The 22,499-nt window shown below is 38.4% G+C and overlaps 1 protein-coding gene across 1 annotated transcript in view; it reads right to left on the reverse strand.

Moving 5' to 3' along the window:
- The window catches only part of FSD1L (fibronectin type III and SPRY domain containing 1 like), a 95,668-nt gene that overhangs the window by 24,948 nt on the left and 48,221 nt on the right, over positions 1-22,499 (reverse strand). Inside the window, exons 8-9 of the mRNA XM_053566935.1 lie at positions 3,534-3,743; positions 2,083-2,181 (exon numbers count right to left, since the gene is read on the reverse strand). Of these exons, the coding sequence (XP_053422910.1) occupies positions 2,083-2,181; positions 3,534-3,743 (309 nt within the window). The remainder of the gene's footprint in view (positions 1-2,082; positions 2,182-3,533; positions 3,744-22,499) is intronic.

Raw genomic sequence — 22,499 nt, forward strand, 5'->3', positions numbered from 1 at the left:
GAAATGTACAATTTACCACATTTAGGTCCAAGTTTGGTCACTAAATAAACAGAGTAAATGGAAAAGAAGAAAAGAAATTAAAAATATGATGCTCGAGGGAAAATAATAATAGTAATCCAATTTTACCTGAAGGAACCTAAAAATAATTCAAGTTGTATAGAAAAAACTGTCTTCCTGGGGTGGCACCTGTGGCTCAAGGAGTAGGGTGCCGGTCCCACATGCCGGAGGTGGCGGGTTCAAACCTAGCCCCGGCCAAAAACCACAAAAAAAAAAAACAAAAAAAACTGTCTTCCTGTGCATATGAGTATTTTAAAATGCTAAAAACTTTTTTTTTGAGACAGAGCCTCAAGCTGTCGCCCTAGGTAGAGTACTGTGGCATCACAGCTCATACCCTGTTTTCCCAAAAATAAGACAGTGTCTTATTTTAAGGTGTGCTCCTAAAGATGCGCTAGGTCTTATTTTCAGGGGACATCTTATCTTTCCTGTAAGTAGGTCTTATTTTCGGAGGATGTCTTATTTTCGAGGAAACGGGGTAGCAATCTCTAACTCCTGGGCTCAAGCGATTCTCCTGCCTCCGCCTCCCAAGTAGGTGGGACTACAGGCGCCCAACACAATGCCTGGCTATTTTTTGGTTGCAGCTGTCATTGTTGTTTGGTGGGCCTGCGCTGGATTTGAACCCACCAGCTCTGGTCTATGTGGCTGGCGCCTTAGTCGCTTAAGCCACAGGTGCCGAGCCAATGCTAAAAACTTCTAAAGAAACCACAATAACATTCAGTTTGATAATGAGTAATTCAAAATGACTGTATTTCTTGGCTAAATTATCTATAGTTCTCAAATAAAAACATTTGCTAATCCAAACAAATTTTTTCAAGGTAGAATTTTGAGAAAAACTTCTGAGTTTTTCTAATCAATAACTTAATGGGCCTCATATTTTGTTTTATTCTGATATGATTTTTTTTGTAGAGACAGAGTCTCACTTTATGGCCCTCGGTAGAGTGCCATGGCATCACACAGTTCACAGCAACCTCCAACTCCAGGGCTTAAGTGATTCTCTTGCCTCAGCCTCCCGAGTAGCTGGGACTACAGCTACTGCGCCACAACGCCTGGCTATGATATGATATTTTTATATCATCCTCCAAATCATATCAAATTTCTTGTATGCAAACCTGTTCAAATGCTATCTATACGAACTAGAAGTCAGTAGAATGCCCTAAGGCCCAAGTACTTATAACAATGTGTAGAGTCTGATTCTGGAAGTTAACCTAGGTAATGATCATCTCACAATTGGGAAAATCACTAGCATTATGGTCTTCAAATTAGTAAGTACTTTAAAAACCTGTGTTCAATGCGTTATTTTAGGGAGTTTTAACTAAATCCAAATTGCTCTCAAAGACTAAAAAACCTAGGTTCTGGGCCCACAATAAGGGCCAGCACAGAACTTAAAAAGAGATTACCATTTATACTTTTCCAAGTTAGGTTTAGGGATTGTAGGCCCGAGTCATTTAACATAATTAAACATTTATTTTCTTCATCTGCAATATGAGTATCAGTAATATCTAGTCTACTAATCTCTCAAGGCAATTTTAATGATCAAATGAACTTTAAGAGTGCTTTTTAACCATTAATAAACTTAATTAATAAACCATTAATATACATGTTAATTACTACAATAAGACTCAGGAAATGAGAAAGGACCTGAACTAAATTGAATAGATAGTTCCTCATTACTGATTGATAACCCATTCTCTGGGAAAACTCTGGGCAGATCTCAGTGATGCTTACGTATTTACACTAGACTGAAATTTGAAAAATACACTGCCCACCAGAGAATATAATACCATCATCTCAGTCTATTTTACCTATATGAATACAGTCATATAGGAAAACCACTACCAGTACTGTAGTCCTATTTTCCTGGTCTAAAAATTCTCACTGTTGACAAAGCCAGAAGTAGAAGGCTGGAGGGCGGGAGGCCTAAAGGAAGGAATTCAGTCACACATGAAATGCCTCCTGTCAAAAAGTCATGAATAACTTTAGTTGTTAAGTTTTGTTTTGTATTGTATAAACAGCTACTGATCTTACCTTTGGTCTCTAGAGTAACAGGATCAGAATATTCTCCAGCCACAGCCTTGTTACAAGCTCGCACTCTAAAATTCATACACTTTGAATCAAATTTTAAGCCTGAAAAAATGAAAATTGTTTTCAGACATGAAAAGCAAAGGCCTCTATCCTCAAAAGTATGAGAACAACCCTTTAAAGAGACAATTTTTCCTCCTTGGAAATACTGATTTCTTTACTTGGGAAGAGTATGAATTTATGTTAAAAGGGTAATAATGCTTGAAGTAAGAATCATGACTTATTTATTACTTTATTCAAAAAATAAAATTATACAGTTTATTAACTTTTATTTCAACTGAGTAATAAAAAGCATCCTTTCACCAGCCTGAGCAAGAGTGAGATCCCCCTCTCTACACAAAAATTAAAAGATCAGGGCGGCGCCTGTGGCTCAACGGGTAGGGCGCCGGTCCCATATGCCGGAGGTGGCGGGTTCAAGCCCAGCCCCAGCCAAAAAAAAAAAAAAAAAAAAAAAAAAATTAAAAGATCAGCCAGAAGTAGTGATGTGTGCCTGTGGTTCTAGGTTGAGGCAGGAAAACTGCCTAAGCCCAGGAGTTTGAGACTGCAGTGATGTACAGTCACACTACAGTCTTCTTTTGTGAAAATGAATTTAAAGATGAAGTGAAACATAGAAATTAATATCAAAATCGTTGAAGTTAGGTCTACATTAAAATCTCAATCCAAAAATTATAGCTATGGGACCTTCAACCACTTTACTGAGCCTCAATTTTCCATCTATAAACTATGATAAAACCAACTTCATAATTATTGTAAAGATAAATGAAACACCGTACTAACTAAATGAAACACACTCTGTGTAACACACCTGTGCCCAGCTCATGACAAACAGTAATTGCTCAATAATGGCAGTTCCTACTGTTACTGCTCACACGTACTAAGTATTGAACAACTCAGGCTCAAATATCCCAAGTCCCCTATATACTGAGACATCTTTTTAAAGGCTTCCCAAAGGGCAACACACAAGTTTCCAATATGAAGTCAAAGTTCTACAGTAAGTATTTACATGCAGATAATCTTAAAACAGTAAAAGCAACAGTATTTATAGAATCTGAAGCACTGGAATATTTAAATGGGTACTGAGCACATCTAAAAAATTAACAGCTTTTTTATTCAATCAGAAAACCAAAGTAAAAATCAAATGTTACACTGAAATATAGTTTTCAGAATATCCCTTCATATTTGTTTTACATCCATTTACCAAGCTGAAAATGTCCAGAATTAATTAAAACAAAAGAAAAGGTTTCCTTGATATTTTAAGAGAAATTTACTTCCATAACAAATATCTAAAGAGTCAGCTTGGCTAAAGAAACTTAATAATTTTATACTTTAAATAAAATTATTTTTCAGAATTGTATGTATTTTCTGAGACTGTGATTCCTGAAATGCAGTCATTTTACCTGATAGCGTATATTCAGTACCCTTTATATTATCAATTATCTCCCAGCATCTCTCATCCTTTACACGTGGAAGTCCATCAAAATTAGTCTTCCTATATTCCAGTATAAAGTGGTCAATCTTATTATCTTCTTCTGGCATTCTCCAAGCTACTGTTACACAGTTGTCAGCCACCAAACACTCTACAGGATCTATCTCTGGAGCTTTGGGGACTGCAGAGAAGAGGAAAAAAGGCTCATTCATTTACTATGACACTAATCAAATATTTATGTTTGTTGCTCAAATTGCACTTTTTCATTCTGCTTGTGAATTGTTCAAACGTGAACCAGGTTAATAAAATAAGGATATCCTGTAAGCTGCAAAATAACTGTTTTCAAAGCATCTTTTAGTGCTAGACTATAAAAATTCAAGTCGAAGTTTTTTCATAAACATGTTAACAGTTCATTAAAATTTTAGATGGCAAAAAGCAAATTCAAACATGCTAAGGATAATCAAAATCTAACTTTGAACACATTATACTTTTAATCTGTTATTTCAAATAGCTGTAGAATATAAATTAGTACTAAATAGAATAAATTGATTTGAATATAACAATTCAAGATTATATTTTCAATGTGTTTTAAATATTTGTTCATATAAGAATTTTAATTTCGGGCGGCGCCTGTGGCTCAGTGAGTAGGGTGCCGGCCCCATATGCCGAGGGTGGCGGGTTCAAACCCAGCCCCGGCCAAATTGCAACAACAAAAAAAATTAGGCAGGCGTTGTGGTGGGCGCCTGTAGTCCCAGCTGCTCGGGAGGCTGAGGCAAGAGAATCACGTAAACCCAAGAGTTAGAGGTTGCTGAGCCATGTGACGCCATGGCACTCTACCTGAGGGCAGTACAGTGAGACTCTGTCGCTACAAAAAAAAAAAAAAAAAAAGAATTTTAATTTCTCAGAACATAACAAAAATGAATTCCCTAATCCCCAAAAATACTTATAGATTTTTAAATGTTTCTCCCAAGAGCTCTTTAATTCATTAAAATAAAACAGAATAAGTAAGTCACATTTTTATTTATTTATTTTTTTATTTTTTGCAGTTTTTGGCCAGCCCCATATGCCCACCACCTCCGGCATATGGGGCTAGCGCACTACTCCTTTGAGCCACAAGTGCTGCCCAAGCGAGTCACATTTAACACATATGAATATCACTTTATTTTCATAAAGGAGTTATTTTATAGCTACTCAACATCAACACATGTTGCATTTACGTATCAGCCTACTTGTAGAACATGGTCCTCCAGTGACATAGAAGTGTCTGAACTGTGTTAAACTATGCAGCCCAGCAGGTATTGTATTGAAACACTTTGTGCTAAAAAAAATAATTTAAAAGAATTTATTCCAAATATGGAAGGTTAGTTTGATATTTGAAATCAATTAATGTAATCTATCACATCAATAGAAGAAAAATCATATAATCATATCAATAAATGGAGGAAAAATATTTGACAAAATCCAACATCCATTCACGACCAAAAAACTCTCAGCAAGTTAGGAACAGAGGGGAAGTTTACTTGATAAAGAACATCTTCAAAAAAACCATAATTAACATCATACTTAATGGCGAAAAATGAGATATCTTTCTCCTAAAATTGGAAACAAGGCAAGGATGTCCTCTCTCACTACTCCTACCCACCCTATTAGTGAGTGTCTTAGCTAAATGAAATAAGAAAAAAAAGGAAAAGGCATACAGATTGAAAGGAAAAAATAAAACTTTGTTCACAGATGACATGATTATCTATGCCGAAAATCCCAATAAGTAAACATAAATAATAAGTGATCATCACAAGAGTGCAGAACACAGGATGGACAGGTGGAGTAGAGGAATTTTAGGGCAGTGAAATTATTCTATATGATAATGTAATGGTGGATACATGACATTATACATTTGTCAAACCCACAGAACTATATAACATAAAGAATAAACACTAATACAAAAGATGGATTTTAATTAATAATGTGTCATTATTGGTTCATCAACTGTATTAAATGTACCACACTAATACAAGATGTTAATAACAGGGGAAATTATATGTGGGAGAATGAGGAAGTGAGTATATGGTAACTCTCTGTATTACAGTGCTCAACTCTCCATGAACCTAAACCTGTTCTAAAACACAAAGTATAGTCGGCTCTCTATATCCACAGATTCAACCCATCACAGATTGAAAATTTTTTAGGAAAAAAATAAACAAGAGCATAACAATAAAAATATAAAACAAAACCCAGTTATAACCTAAGAATATGGGGAAGGGGGAGAGGAAGGGGAAGGAGGGGGGAGGTTGGGCAGAGGGAGGGTGATTGGTGGGATTACACCTGCGGTGCATCTTACAAGGGTATATGTGAAACTTAGTGAATGCAGAATATGATTGTCTTAACACAATAACTAAGAAAATGCCAGGAATGCTATGTTAACTAGTGTGATGAAAATGTGTTGAACTGTTTATAAAACCAGTGTATGGTGCCCCACGATCGTATTACTGTACACAGCTACGATCTAATACTAATAAAAAAATACACTGTAACAATTATTTACATTGTATTACATATTGTAAGTAATCTAGAGATGATTTGAAGTGTATGAGAGGATGTGCACAGGTTAGATGCATTTTATATGAGAGACTTGAGCATCCATGGATTTTGATATCTAAGGGAAGAGTCCTAGAACTAAACCAATCCCTCACAGATTGGTTACCAAAGGATGACTATATTAATTTGTAAAAAAACTACAATAATAACAACAAAAGAATTCTATACAAAGATTAAAATGCAAAGCAATATGACAGCTAAAAATAATAAAGTAAACCAAATACCTCAGTAAAATACCAAGATGAAAAGAACTGAACTCAAAATTTTAATTCCTCAAGCCTTAATATGAGAAAGAGGGTAAACTTTAAATCATCAAGTGTTACTAGTAAGAGGAAGGGAAAGTGATCTATCTTTAGTAACTACCAAGTGTCTTCAAAGTTCAACTATTGTATGTGTAATTGTACAATAAACATGTATCATTTGTCATCAGTGTGAATTTCCTTCTTTTGTCTTAGAGGGATTTTGTTCCTATAACACTTAACAGATATTCATCTCTATTAATGCAACATAAAACATGTAGATTACTATTCATTGCCTAGAGAAGAGATCGTAGGCATTCATGAATTTAATGTGTTCTGCTGCGGCTTTACATGAAGAAATATAGGCCCTAAAGCATGTAGCAATTTTATAATTTTGCTGTGTGATAAACCTGTACGGCAAATCCTATGAGGCTCACATAAAAAGAGTCAATCCATGAGTGGGCCCAGCTAATTCCCATTATCTATGTTTCAATTTAGCTGACTTTCTAGTAAGACTGTACTGGTAAACAGATTCTTCTTCTATGTGTTAATAGTTATCACCAAAACTCCAAATCCTAAAGTTGAAAAAAAAAAAATCTTAGCCGGGCGTTGTGGCGGGCGCCTGTAGTCCCAGCTACTCAGGAGGCTGAGGCAAGAGAATTGCTTAAGCCCAGGAGTTGGAGGTTGCTGTGAGCTGTGTGAGGCTACGGCACTCTACCGAGGGCCATAAAGTGAGACTCTGTCTCTACAAAAAAAAAAAAAAAAAAAATCTAAGAAAGCTGTGATACTTGGGAGGGGAAAAAGAAAATTCATATATAATTTAAGAGAGGAATGTAAAACCCAGCATAAGAAAAGAAATAACCAAAATCAGAGCAGAATTAAACGAAACTGAAAACAAAAGCATTATACAACAGATCAATAAATCCAAAAGTTGGTTTTTTGAAAAGATCAATAAAATAGATAAACCTTTGGCCAACCTAACCAGGAAAAAAAGAGTAAAATCTCTAATTTCATCAATCAGAAATGGTAATGATGAAATAACAGACCCCTCAGAAATTAAAAAAATCCTTAATGAATACTATAAGAAACACTACTCTCAGAAATATGAAAATCTGAAAGAAATTGACCAATACCTGGAAGTATGCCACCTACCAAGACTTAGCCAGAATGAAGTGTAATGTTGAACAGGCCTATATCAAGTTCTGAAATAGTATCGACTATACCAAATCTCCCTAAAAAGAAAAGCCCAGGACCAGATGGCTTTACGTCAGAATTCTACCAAACCTTTAAAGAAGAACTAGTACCTATACTACTAAACCTCTTCCAAAATATAGAAAAAGAAGGAATATTACCCAACACATTCTATGAGACAAACATCACCTTGATTCCCAAACCAGGGAAAGACCCAACAAGAAAAGAAAAATATAGACCAATATCACTAATGAATATTGATGCTAAAATACTCAATAAGATCCTAATAAACAGAATCCAACAACACATCAAAAAAATTATGCACCATGACCAAGTGGGACCTATCCCAGGCTCTCAAAGCTGGTTCAATATACGTAAATCTATAAATGTAATTCAGCTCATAAACAAACTAAAAAAAAAGGACCATATGATTCTTTCAATTGATGCAGAAAAAGCTTTTGATAATATCCAACATCCCTTCATGATCAGAACACTTAAGAAAACTGGTATAGAAGGGACATTTCTTAAACTAATAGAGGCCATCTACAGCAAACTCACAGCCAATATCGTACTGAATGGAGTTAAATTGAAATCATTTCCAGTTAGATCAGGAACCAGGCAAGGTTGCCCATTGTCTCCATTGCTCTGTAACATTGTAACAGAAGTTTTAGCCATTGCAATTAGGGAAGAAAAGGCGATCAAGGGTATCCATATAGGGTCAGAAGAGATCAAACTATCACTCTTCGAAGATGATATGATCGTATATCTGGAAAATACTAGGGATTCTACTATAAAACTTTTAGAAGTGATCAAGGAATACAGCAATGTCTCAGGCTACAAAATCAACACCCGTAAATCTGTAGCCTTTATATATACCAATAATAACCAAGCCGAAAAAACAGTCAAGGACTCTATTCCTTTCACGGTAGTGCCAAAGATGATGAAATATTTGGGAGTATACCTAACAAAGGACATGAAAGATCTCTACAAAGAGAACTATGAAACTTTAAGAAAAGAAATAGCTGAAGATGTTTACAGATGGAAAAACGTACCATGCTCATGACTGGGAATAATCAACATTGTTAAAATGTCTATACTATCCAAAGCAATATATAACTTTATTGTAATTCCTATTAAAGCTCCATTGTCATACTTTAAAGATATTGAAAAAATAATACTTCGTTTTATATGGAATCAGAAAAAACCTCGAATAGCCAAAACATTACTCAGCCATAAAAACAAAGCTGGAGGAATCACACTACCAGACCTGAGACTATAATATAAATCAATAGTGATCAAAACAGCATGGTACTGGCACAAAAACAGAGAAGTAAATGTCTGGAACAGAATAGAGAACCAAGAGATGAATCCAGCTACTTACCCTTATTTGATCTTTGACAAGCCAATTAAAAACATTCAGTGGGGCCGGGCGCGGTGGCTCACGCCTGTAATCCCAGCACTGTGGGAGGCTGAGGAGGGAGAATTGCTTGAGCTCAGGAGTTCAAGACTCACCTGAGTGACAGTGAGACCCCGACTCATGAAAAAAATGGAAAAACCCAGCCGGGCCGCGGCAAGCGCCTGTAATCCCAGCTTCCAAAGGCTGAGGCAGCGGGATGCCTGCAGCCGAGTCTGAGGTTGTGGTGAGCTACCACGCCCACTGCACTCTGCTCAGGGGCATAGGGTGGGACCCTGTCTCAACAACAACAACAAAAAAACATTCAGTGAGGAAAACACTCCCTATTTAACAAATGGTGCTGGGTAAACTGACTGGCAACCTGTAAAAGATTGAAACTGGACCCACACCTTTCCCCATTAACTAAGAGACTCTCACTGGATCAAAGATTTAAACTTAAGACATGAAACTATAAAAACACTTGAAGAAAATGCAGGGAAAACTCTTGAAGGAATCGGTCTGGGTGAATATTTTATAAGGAGGACTCCCCAGGCAATTGAAGCAGTATGAAAAATACACTACTGGGACCTGATCAAACTAAAAAGCTTCTGCACAGCCAAGAACATAGTGAGTAAAGCAAGCAGACAGCCCTCAGAATGGGAGAAAATATTTGCAGGTTATACCTCCGATAAAGGTCTAATAACTAGAAACCACAGAGAACTCAAACGTATTAGCAAGAAAAGAACAAGTGATCCCATCTCAAGGTGGACAAGGGACTTGAAGAGAAACTTCTCTAAAGAAGACAGACGCATGATTTACAAACACATGAAAAAAAGCTCATCATCCTTAATCATCAGAGAAATGCAAATCAAAACTATTTTAAGATATCACCTAACTCCAGTAAGAGTAGCCCACATAGCAAAATCCCAAAGCCAGAGATGTTGGTGTGGATGTAGAGAAAAGGGCACACTTCTACACTGCTGGTGGGAATGCACACTAATACGTTCTTCTGGAAGGATGTTTGGAGAATACTTAGAGACCTAAAAATAGACCTGCCATTTGATCCTATAATTCCTTTACTAGGTTTATACCCAGAAGACCAAAAATCACAATATAACAAAGACATCTGTACCAGAATGTTTATTGCAGCCCAATTCATAATTGGTAAGTCATGGAAGAAGCCCAAGTGCCCATCGACCCACGAAAGGACTAGCAAATTGTGGTACATGTATACCATGGAATATTATGCAGCCTTAAAGAAAGATGGAGACTTTACCTCTTTCATGTTTACATGGATGGAGCTGGAACATATTCTTCTTAGCAAAGTATCTCAGGAATGGAAGAAAAAGTACCCAATGTACTCATCCCTACTATGAAGCTAATTTATAGCTTTCACATGAAGGCTATAACCCAACTATAGCACAAGACTATGGAGAAAGGGCCAAGGAAGGGGAAGGGAGGGGGCAGGTTAGGGGGGAGGGAGGGTAATGGGTGGGGCCACACATACGGTGCATTTTAGAATGGGTACAGGCGAAACTTACTAAATGCAGAATACAAAGGTCTATATACAATAACTAAAAAAATGCCATGAAGGCCACGTTGAACAGTTTGATGAGATTATTTCAGATTGTATATGAAACCAGGACATTGTACCCCTTGATTGCAATAATGTACACAGCTATGATTTAACAATAAAAAAAAAAAGAGTGGAATGTCAAATTAGATTTGGCTCAGATCTAGTATGTGGGAAGTTCCCTCTAGATCCTATACAAGAAGAAAGAAAACAATTCATCAAAAGGGGGGCATAAATTCAGGAAGAATACGAAAAGTAGTATATTTATAAAAACATTACCTAGGAAATGCAGCACTCTCTTTAAAAATGAGAATGGAAAGCAACCCACTCATCTACCTACATATTTCTATAAAGCAATAGTGATCAGCAATAGTATGAAAACTGGCTGAAGAATTTACCAACATTTTCTCTGCCTGTGAATGTAAAAGTATAAGCAGTATCAACATTGTCACAAATGTTTCTTAGCTATTAAAAACTCAGAAAGGAGAAAGGATATAAACTCACAGTTTCAATGCATAAAAAGGACTGACTATATGAAAATGACTTTATCATTATAATTTAAAATTTTTTAATTATAATTTATAATTATCATCCACCATTACCATCACTTCTGTTGTTGAGACTCAGGTAAGTTCACAACTAATATTACTATATATATGTAATGTAGTATAAAGTTGATTTTATTGGCATTTATGAAATGAATTAAGGGGTAAAGGTATTTCTTCATTTTATAAGTTAATTTGATTACATTTTAAGGGAGATTTTATGTTACATAACAGTAAAATATAATAAAGAGATTTGAATACATCTTTCATGAATTCTTAAAACCTATTACACTTTTCCTTCAGGATGAAACTCCTCCACATGTTTTTTATTACACTTCATTCCTTCAGCCTGTCTTAACAGTTTGTCAGAAGAGGACATCCTAACTCTGTATGTAATCTACTTGACTGTATAGCAGGCATGGTCTTGATCTGTTAAGGCATCACTGAAAGCCCAAAAGAAAAAAAATAGTGGTGAGAAGGCTGCATTTTAAATTAATTTTTATTAAAAATCTAAGTACCAATATTCTTGTGTGTGTTCACAACCTACTGCTCCCAACTGTGTGGTAATTAGAAGTGTGGGGAAACCTAGATAAGAAACTGAAGATGTATATACTAGATCTTACAGGGAAAATATTTCAAAAAGTTCTGCTTTCAACAGAAAACATTATGGTATTCATGAGTCACATGAAAAAACTGAGAAGGGGTTAAAATTTCGATTAATATAACCCATCAAATCAAGAAGCTAAAAGGGGGGAAAAATCTCATAATCATATCAATAGATGCATAAAAACCATTTGATAAATCCTAACATTCATAATAACCCTCCCCCCAGGAAAATGGGAATAGAAGGAAACTTCCTCAACTCAATTTGATAAGGAATATCTAAAAACAATAACCACTACCACCACAACCCTATAGCTTAAATCACATTTACAGTGAGAAATTCAAAGCTCTCCCATAAGATAAGAAACAAGGCAAGGATGCCCCTTCTCACCACTTCCTTCAACAGTATACTGGAAATCCTAGCTAATGCAGTAAGACAATAAAAGGGAAGAAAGAAAAAAAAAAATAGCTTTGTTCACAAATGACATGATCACGTGTATAGAAAATCCAACACAATCAACAACAACAACAACAACCCTCTAGAACTAGCAAGTGAACACAGCACAGTCACAGGATATAAGGCTACCACACAAACATCAATCACTTTCTTAACATCAATCACTTTCTTATACACCAGCAAAAAACAAATGGAATTTGAAAACACAACACTGTTTACATTAGAACCACCAAAATGAAATACTTAAGTATAAATCTAACAACTACATTCAAGATCTATGTGAGGAAAACGACAAAACTCTGATGAAAGAAATCAGAGAAGAAATAAATTAATGGCAAAATATTCCATATTAATAGATAGGCATACCCAATGCACTTAAGATACCAGTTCTTTCCAACTTGATCCAAATATATAATGCAATCCCATTCACAATCCCAAGAAGTTATTTTGTAAATATCAACAAACTGATTTTAAAGCTTACATGGAAAGGCAAAAGATCCAGAAGAACGAACACAATATTCAAGGAGATGGACAAAGTTGAAGGACCGAAACCACTTGACTTCAAGGAGCATAAAGCTACCATAATCAAAATAGTGTGGTAGTGGTGAAAGAAAAGCAAACAGATCAGTGGAACAGAACAGGGCGCCCAGGAATACACCCACAAAAATATACTCAATTGATCTTTCACAAAGGCAATACAACAGAGAAATGACAAATGGTGATGAAACAGCTGGACATCCACACGAAAAAAGAAATAAATCTAGACAAAGACCTTACACCCTTCACAAGAATTAACTCAAAATGTATCACAAACCTAAATATAAAATTCAAAAGTATAAAGTGTAAAAATCCTAGAGAACATCTAGCTGACCCTGTATTTGGCAATGACTTTTTATAATAGATACACCTAAGGTGTGCACTGTAAAGAAAAAACTGACAATTTGGACTTCATTAAAAATTCTGCTCCAGGCTCGGCGCCTGTGGCTCAAGTGGCTAAGGCACCAGCCACGTATACCTGAGCTGCCGAGTTCGAATACAGTTGGGCCCGCCAAACAACAATGACGGCTGCAACCAAAAAATAACTGGGGGGGGGGAGACAAGATGGCGGACTGAAGCCAGCTTTCAACAAAGGCTCCCGTCCAGAAGGAGAGTTAAGGGACAGGAATTTAGTAGGTATCCTGGTGGACTTGAGCCTCACCAAGAGAGAAGGCTGAAGAACGCACATCAACACCGCTGAGGCAAGTTGTGATCACAAGGACGCAAACAAAAGGTACAAAATCCACCACCAAGGGACGGGAGTCCCCCTCCCCCATGAGACCGGCTCAAGAGCCCCACAATTGAACAAGCGGGCAGAAATTAAAGGCCCTCCCACTACACTCCACGGGAGGGACCTTCTAAAAACTGGACCTACCTCCCCTACTGGGGTGCCGTGGCGTTCTCCTGCCGGACATAGGGCTGAATAAAACTTTGGGAATCCTTTGCCGGCAACCCTGAATCCCCGGCGCTCCCCTCCCGCCCACTGAGGTCTGGAGGCCTGTCCCCCAGGACTTCGGATCCTTGGGTGATTTCTCAAGGGGAGTGGACAGTCCCCCAGTTGCGACTGGTCAGCATTGACTCTGAGGCACGCAAGTGAGGAGAGGGCACCGGGCCGAGGGGGAGTCACGCCTCGCGGCACTTCCCTGCGGTGCAGTGCACCAACCCTCCCCGGGCATACGGGGCCCAAGACTGAATAAGACTCTGGCCTCCCCGCTGAGAGCTGAGAACCCCTACTCTCACTCGGGGTCTGAGGGCCTATCCCCCAGGAGTTCGGCTCCTTGGGTGATTTCTCGAGGGGAGTGCACAGTGCCTGAGCTGCGTCAGGTCAGCGCTGACTCTGGGACACGTGAGCGAGGAGAGGGCACTCTGCTGAGGGGAAATCAAGCCTTGGCGGCACTTCCCTGCGGTGCAGTGCAGGAGCCCTCCCTGGACCGTAGTATTGCGTGAAACTGAATGAAACTCTAGCTTCCCCCCGCCCCACTCCCAATCGGGGTCTGGGGGCCCATCCCCCAAGAGTTCTGATTCTTGGGGGATCTCTTAAGGGGTGTGGACCCAGCACAAACTGCGGCCGCTCAGTGCTGACTCTGGGGTGTGGGACAGAGGAGAAAAGGGTCGCCTGAGTGCCCACACCAGAGCAGCAGTTCCCTGGAGGTAGATCAACAGCCGTTTTTTCTTTAACGGCAGAACGCTCACTTCTGGATATTCTGAGGCCACACCCCCTGTCTCCCTGGGCAACCAGAGGAGGCCACCAGTGACACGGCTCACAAACCCGGAAGCCTCCAGGGCGGGGCCGACCCAGAGAGGTGTTCAGACACAATTCTCCAGCAGCAAAGACGTTTGAACTCAAAACAGCCCGTCTCCTGTAGGCGACGACAGGAACAGAGACAGAACCTCACAAAGTTGTCTGTTCTGTTCTGTTCTGTTAGCAGCATGCATCAGGGACGGGGCTAAGCCTGAGTGAACACCTCCTTCCCATCACCTGCATCAAACACTCAAAGATGTCAGGCCCCATCTCCTCTTGCTAGATAGCGGCAGTCTGCGGGGGCCTGGCAGACTTCCTTGCGATTCAGGCAGGTGCAAACCCCTGGAGTGTCTGTTCACTGCAGGCAACTGGGTTAGCCATCTGCAGAGATACCAGTGACTGGGTCCGACGGAGGGGCAAAGTGGGGAAGGACACGTCAACCTTCCCAGACTGCTCTGTTTGCTGGGTGGCTCCTCCTGACTCCACGCTGCACTGGGGTGAGCTGTGTCAGAGGAGTCACCAGGCCCCTGTGATCCAGTTCCCAGAGACCTCTTGAACCCTTCCACCCGAGACAAGTGCCGATTGAGACAGTTGATTCGGACCTTTTGAACTGGGCTAATAGACTGAGGACTCTTCAGGCGGTGCCCTGGGTGTGCGATTGTAGGAAGGTTTGATTCTCCTTTTCCAACTGGGGCCAGAGGTGGGCAGGCGGGGTGACTTAATTGCTGATTTTTCCACACAGCTGAGACTTCAAGCCAGAGTAGAAGTTGCAATAGGATCGAACAGAAACCAGCTGAAAACAAGACAGAACCACTTTGCTCCACCACACCAGACAGGGCCCCAGTTTCTCAGGCCACAACACTGTACGGGCCCTCGATAAAACCCCAGGGGAAAAACCAAAGGGAGTAAACCATGGGGCGGAATCAGCAGAAAAACTCTGGTAACATGAATAACCAGAATAGATCAACCCCCCCAAGAAAAGATACGGCAGATGTGATTGAAGATCCCATTCATAAACAACTGGCTGAGATGTCAGAAGTTGAATTCAGAATTTGGATTGCAGACAAGATTAATAAAATGGAATTAGGAATTCGAGGAGAAATTCAAAAATTGTCTCAAGAATTTAACGAATTTAAAGACAAAACCACCAAAGACTTAGACACACTGAAACAAGAACTTACAGCCCTCAAAGATATGAATACAGTAGAATCCCTCAGTAACAGAATGGAGCAAGCAGAAGAAAGGATTTCTGACATTGAAGATAAAGTCTTCGAACGCTCCCAATCTCTCAAAGAGGAAGAGAAATGGAGAGCAAAAACGGATCACTCACTCAGAGAGCTCTCAGATAATTCAAAAAAAAACAACATAAGGGTTATAGGAATTTCGGAGAATGATGAAGTGGCTGCCAAGGACACAGAGGCCCTTCTACATGAAATTATGAAAGAAAATTTTCCAGACATGCCTAGAGAATCTGAAATTCAGATAGCAGACAGCTTCAGAACCCCAGCACGATTCAACCCCAATAAGCCATCTCCCAGACATATCATAATTAGCTTCACTAAAGTTAACATGAAAGAGAAGATTCTCAAAGCAGCCCGGCGAAAGAAAACTATAACGTACAAAGGTAAGAATATTAGAATAACTGCAGATCTCTCTGCTGAAACTTTTCAAGCAAGAAGAGGCTGGTCATCAACTTTTAATCTCCTAAAGCAAAAAAACTTTCAACCCAGGAACTTGTATCCAGCTAAACTGAGTTTCATCTATGATGGAGAAATTAAATACTTCAATGACATTCATATGTTGAAAAAATTTGCCATAAGTAAACCAGCTCTTCAGGATGTTCTCAGACCTATCCTCCACAATGACCAACCCAATCCTATACCACAAAAGTAAACTCACTCAGAAACTTCGGATCAAACTCCAACTTCCACACTGGCAAAAGGATTAAAAATGTCCACTGGACCTTTCAAAAACTCGATACCCAAAATTCCACCAGACTTATCAATACTCTCCATCAATGTGAATGGCTTAAACTGTCCTCTAAAGAGGCATAGGTTAGCTGACTGGATACAAAAACTCAAGCCAGATATTTGTTGCATACAAGAGTCACATCTCAACTTAAAAGACAAATACAGACTCAGGGTGAAAGGATGGTCATCCATATTTCAGGCAAATGGTAATCAGAAAAAAGCAGGTGTTGCAATTTTATTTGCAGATACAGTAGGCTTTAAACCATCAAAAGTAAGGAAGGACAAGAATGGTCACTTCATATTTGTTAAGGGTAATACTCAATATGACGAGATCTCAATTATTAATATCTATGAACCCAACCAGAATGCACCTCAATTTATAAGAGAAACTCTAACAGACATGAGTAACTTGATTTCCTCCAGCTCCATAATCGTTGGAGATTTCAACACTCCCTTGGCAGTGTTGGATCGATCCTCCAGAAAGAAGCTGAGCAAAGAAATCTTAGATTTAAACCTAACCATCCAATATTTAGATTTAGCAGACATCTACAGAACATTTCATCCCAACAAAACTGAATACACATACTTCTCATCAGCCCACGGAACTTACTCCAAAATTGATCACATTTTAGGTCACAAGTCTAACCTCAGTAAATTTAAAGGAACAGAAATTATTCCATGCATCTTCTTGGACCATCATGGAATAAAACTTGAATTGAGTAACAACAGGAATCTGCATACCCATACAAAAACATGGAAGTTAAATAACCTTATGCTGAATGATAGCTGGGTCAGAGATGAGATTAAGAAAGAAATCACCAATTTTTTGGAACAAACCGACAATGAAGACACAAACTATCAGAACCTCTGGGACACTGCAAAGGCAGTTCTAAGAGGGAAATTTATAGCACTGCAACCCTTCCTCAAGAGAACGGAAAGAGAGGAAGTTAACAACTTAATGGGACATCTCACACAACTGGAAAAGGAAGAACATTCCAACCCCAAACCCAGTAGAAGAAAAGAAATAACCAAAATTAGAGCAGAATTAAATGAAATTGAAAACAAAAGAATAATACAACAGATCAATAAATCAAAAAGCTGGTTTTTTGAAAAGGTCAATAAAATAGATAAACCTCTGGCCAACCTAATCAGGAAAAAAAGAGTAAAATCTCTAATATCATCAATCAGAAACAACAAAGACGAAATAACCACAGACTCATCAGAAATCCAAAAAATCCTTAATGAATATTACAAGAAACTTTATTCTCAGAAATATGAAAATCTGAAGGAAATAGACCGATACTTGGAAGCACGCCACCTTCCAAGACTTAACCAGAATCAAGTGGAAATGTTGAACAGACCCATATCAAGTTCAGAAATAGCATCAACTATACAAAACCTCCCTAAAAAGAAAAGCCCGGGACCAGATGGTTTCACGTCAGAATTCTACCAAACCTTTAAAGAGGAATTAGTACCTATATTACTCAACCTGTTCCAAAATGTAGAAAAAGAAGGAAGACTACCCAACACGTTCTATGAAGCAAATATCACCCTGATCCCCAAACCAGGAAAAGACCCAACAAGAAAAGAAAATTATAGACCAATATCACTAATGAATATAGATGCAAAAATATTCAACAAGATCCTAACAAACAGAATCCAACAACACATCAAACAAATTATACATCATGACCAAGTTGGTTTTATCCCAGGGTCTCAAGGCTGGTTCAATATACGTAAATCTATAAATGTAATTCAGCACATAAACAAATTAAAAAACAAAGACCATATGATTCTCTCAATTGATGCAGAAAAAGCTTTTGATAATATCCAGCATCCCTTCATGATCAGAACACTCAAGAAAATTGGTCTAGAAGGGACTTTTCTTAAACTGATAGAGGCTATCTACAGCAAACCCACAGCCAATATCATATTGAATGGAGTTAAATTGGAATCATTTCCACTCAGATCAGGAACCAGACAAGGCTGCCCATTGTCTCCATTGCTTTTCAACATTGTAATGGAAGTTTTAGCCACCGCAATTAGGGAAGAAAAGGCGATCAAGGGTATCCATATAGGGTCAGAAGAGATCAAACTCTCGCTCTTCACAGATGATATGATTGTGTATCTGGAAAACACTAGGGACTCTACTACAAAACTCCTAGAAGTGATCAAGGAATACAGCAGCGTCTCAGGTTACAAAATCAACATTCATAAATCGGTAGCCTTTATATACACCAACAACAGTCAAATTGAAAAAGCAGTTAAGGACTCTATCCCATTCACAGTAGTGCCAAAGAAGATGAAATATTTGGGAATTTACCTAACAAAAGACGTGAAAGATCTCTATAAAGAGAACTATGAAACTCTAAGAAAAGAAATAGCTGAAAATGTTAACAAATGGAAAAACATACCATGCTCATGGCTAGGAAGAATCAACATTATCAAAATGTCCATACTACCCAAAGCAATATATAATTTCAACGCATTCCCTATTAAAGCTCCACTGTCACATTTTAAAGATCTTGAAAAAACATTACTTCGTTTTATATGGAACCAGAAAAAACCTCGAATAGCCAAGACATTACTCAGAAATAAAAACAAAACAGGAGGAATCACACTACCAGACCTCAGACTTTACTACAAATCGATAGTGATCAAAACAGCATGGTATTGGCACAAAAACAGAGAAGTAGATATCTGGAATAGAATAGAGAACCAAGAGATGAATCCAGCTACTTACCGCTATTTGATTTTTGACAAGCCAATTAAAAACATTCAGTGGGGAAAAGATTCCCTATTTAACAAATGGTGCTGGGTGAACTGGCTGGCAACCTGCAGAAGACTGAAATTGGACCCACACCTTTCACCATTAACTAAGATAGACTCTCATTGGATTAAAGATTTAAACTTAAGACATGAAACTATAAAAATACTAGAGGAGAATGCAGGGAAAACCCTTGAAGAAATTGGTCTGGGTGAGTATTTCATGAGGAGAACCCCCCAGGCAATTGAAGCAGCTTCAAAAATACACTACTGGGACTTGATCAAACTAAAAAGCTTCTGCACAGCTAAGAACACAGTAAGCAGAGCAAGCAGACAGCCCTCAGAATGGGAGAAGATATTTGCAGGGTATAACTCTGACAAAGGTTTAATAACCAGAATCCACAGAGAACTCAAACGCATCAGCAAGAAAAAAACAAGGGATCCCATCGCAGGCTGGGCAAGGGATTTGAAGAGAAACTTCTCTGAAGAAGACAGGCGCACGGCCTTCAGACATATGAAAAAATGCTCATCATCTTTAATCATCAGAGAAATGCAAATCAAAACTACTTTGAGATATCATCTAACTCCAATGAGACTAGCCTATATCACAAAATCTCAAGACCAGAGATGTTGGCATGGATGCGGAGAAAAGGGAACACTTCTGCACTGCTGGTGGGAATGCAAATTAATACATTCCTTTTGGAAAGATATATGGAGAACACTCAGAGATCTAAAAATAGATCTGCCATTCAATCCTGTAATTCCTCTGCTGGGCATATACCCAGAAGACCAAAATCACAACATAACAAAGATATTTGTACCAGAATGTTTATTGCAGCCCAATTCATAATAGCTAAGTCATGGAAAAAGCCCAAGTGCCCATCGATCCACGAATGGATTAATAAATTGTGGTATATGTATACCATGGAATACTATGTAGCCTTAAAGAAAGATGGAGACTTTACCTCTTTCATGTTTACATGGATGGAGCTGGAACATATTCTTCTTAGTAAAGTATCCCAAGAATGGAAGAAAAAATACCCAATGTACACAGCCCTACTATGAAACTAATTTGGGACTCTCACATGAAAGCTATAACCCAGCTACAACTTAACAATAGGGGGAAGTGGGAAGGGGGGGGGTGGGTAGAGGGAGGGGAATCCGTGGAATCACACCTGTGGTGCATATTACAGGGGTATTTGCGAAACTTGGTAAATGTAGAATGTAAATGTTTTGGCACAGTAACTGAGATAACGCCGGAAAGGCTATGTTAACCACTGTGATAAAAATGTGTCAAATGGTTTATGAAGTGAGTGTATGATGCCCCATAATCATATCATTGTATACAGTTATGATTTAATAAAAAAATTAAAAAAAATAAAAACAAAACAAAACAAAAAATAACTGGGCATTGTGGCGGGTGCCTGTAGTCCCAGCTACTTAGGAGGCAGAGGCAGGAGAATAGCTTCAGCCCAGGAGTTGGAGATTGCTGTGAACTGTGATGCCATGGCACTCTATCTAGGGTGACAGCTTGAGGCTCTGTCTCCAAAAAAAAATAAAAATAATAATAAAAATAAATAATAAATAAAATAAATAAAAGTTCTGCTCTGTGAAAAGACAGTATCAAGAGAATAAAAAAACAAGCCATAGACATGGAGAAAGTATTTGCAAAAGAAACACCTGCTAAAGATTATTATCCAAAATATACAAAGAACTCTTTTAAGATTCAACAAAATAAAATAAACAACGCAATTAAAAAACAGGACAAAGACCTTAACAGACACCTCAAAAAAGAACATATACTGATAGTAAGTAAATGAAAAGATGCTTCATACAAGGCCTAATAATTAAGTTCGTGAACTCATCCCACAAAAAGTGCTATCTATATACTTCATTGTTGAATATTTCTACAGTCACCTATAAGTATTCCCCTGGGGAAGCTACGCACTGAAGCCAGCATCTAATCCACACTTCAAAGCAATTTTGGAACTCTTTTTCGGGAACAGCCATCAAAGCTCTTGGCATATTATCTTTGATGGTCTGAATGTTATCAAAATGTCTTTCTATCACCATGTCCTTTATCTTTGGATTCATCAATTACAACAACTGTATCACTCTGGTAGGAGATGTCAATGGAGGAGGCTATGCATGTGTGAAGGTGTATAGAAATCTTCATAATTTTCACTCAATTTTGCAGTAAAACTGAAATTGCTCTAAAAAATAAACTCTGTTCTAAAAAAGATATAAACAGGGCGGCGTCTGTGGCTCACTGGGCAGGGCACCGGCCCCATATACGGAGGGTGGCAGTTTCAAACCCGGCCCCAGACAAACTGCAACAAAAAAATAGCCCGGTGTTGTGGCAGGCGCCTGTAGTCCCAGCTACTTGGGAGGCTGAGGCAAGAAAATCGCTTAAGCTCAGGAGTTGGAGGTTGCTGTGAGCTGTGATGTCACAGCACTCTACCCAGGATAGCTTGAGGCTCTGTCTCAAAAAAAAAAAAAATTCACAATAGGCGGCACCTATAGGTCAGTGGGTAGGGCGCTAGCTAGCACATACACCCAGGCTGGCGGGTTTGAACCAGGCATGGACCAGCTAAAATAACAATGACAACTGCAACAACAACAACAACAAATACTGGGTGTTGTGGGTAGGGACCTGTAGTCCCAGCTACTCAGGAGGCTGAGGCAAGAGAATCACTTAAGCCCAAGAGTTTGAGGTTGCTGTGAGCTGTGACACTACAGTACTTTACCGAGGGCGGCATAGTGAGACTCTATCTCAAAAAAAAAAGAAAGAAAGAAAGTAAAAGAGAAATTAATTAAATTCTGACTATCCAGTTGTGAAAAAAATAGGAAGAGAATCCACAGCAACCTGGAATCTGAACTTCTACATATACTGTGAAATGGCAAAGCAAAATTTTATATAACTATATATGTATGCTGCTATTTTTAAAAGAGAATAGATTATATATTAGATTTAATCATATGAAACTCCCAATTATGAAGGTAAAAAATAAACCAACTATTAGCAACTACATGATTCTGCCTACATGATGATGCTTAAGTTAGCATATCGATATATGTTCACCTGTGGGGGATACGGGCTAGGATTATAGATGTGAGCCACCACATCCAGCCAGAAAATACTTTCATAAGTCACATTAACTGTCTAGCTCTATTTACTACCAGTATGACCCTAAAACCTCAGAATTTCATACTTCTTCATATAACTGTCGATGTAGAGCATTCCTAGTATAATTTTCCATTTCAGCAGAAGAGCAAAGACTTTAGAAAGATCATTTTTAACTAAGAAACTTCACATTTTGAACTATA

This window comes from Nycticebus coucang, chromosome 2 (assembly GCF_027406575.1).
Source record: "Nycticebus coucang isolate mNycCou1 chromosome 2, mNycCou1.pri, whole genome shotgun sequence".
Classification (NCBI taxonomy): domain Eukaryota; kingdom Metazoa; phylum Chordata; class Mammalia; order Primates; family Lorisidae; genus Nycticebus; species Nycticebus coucang.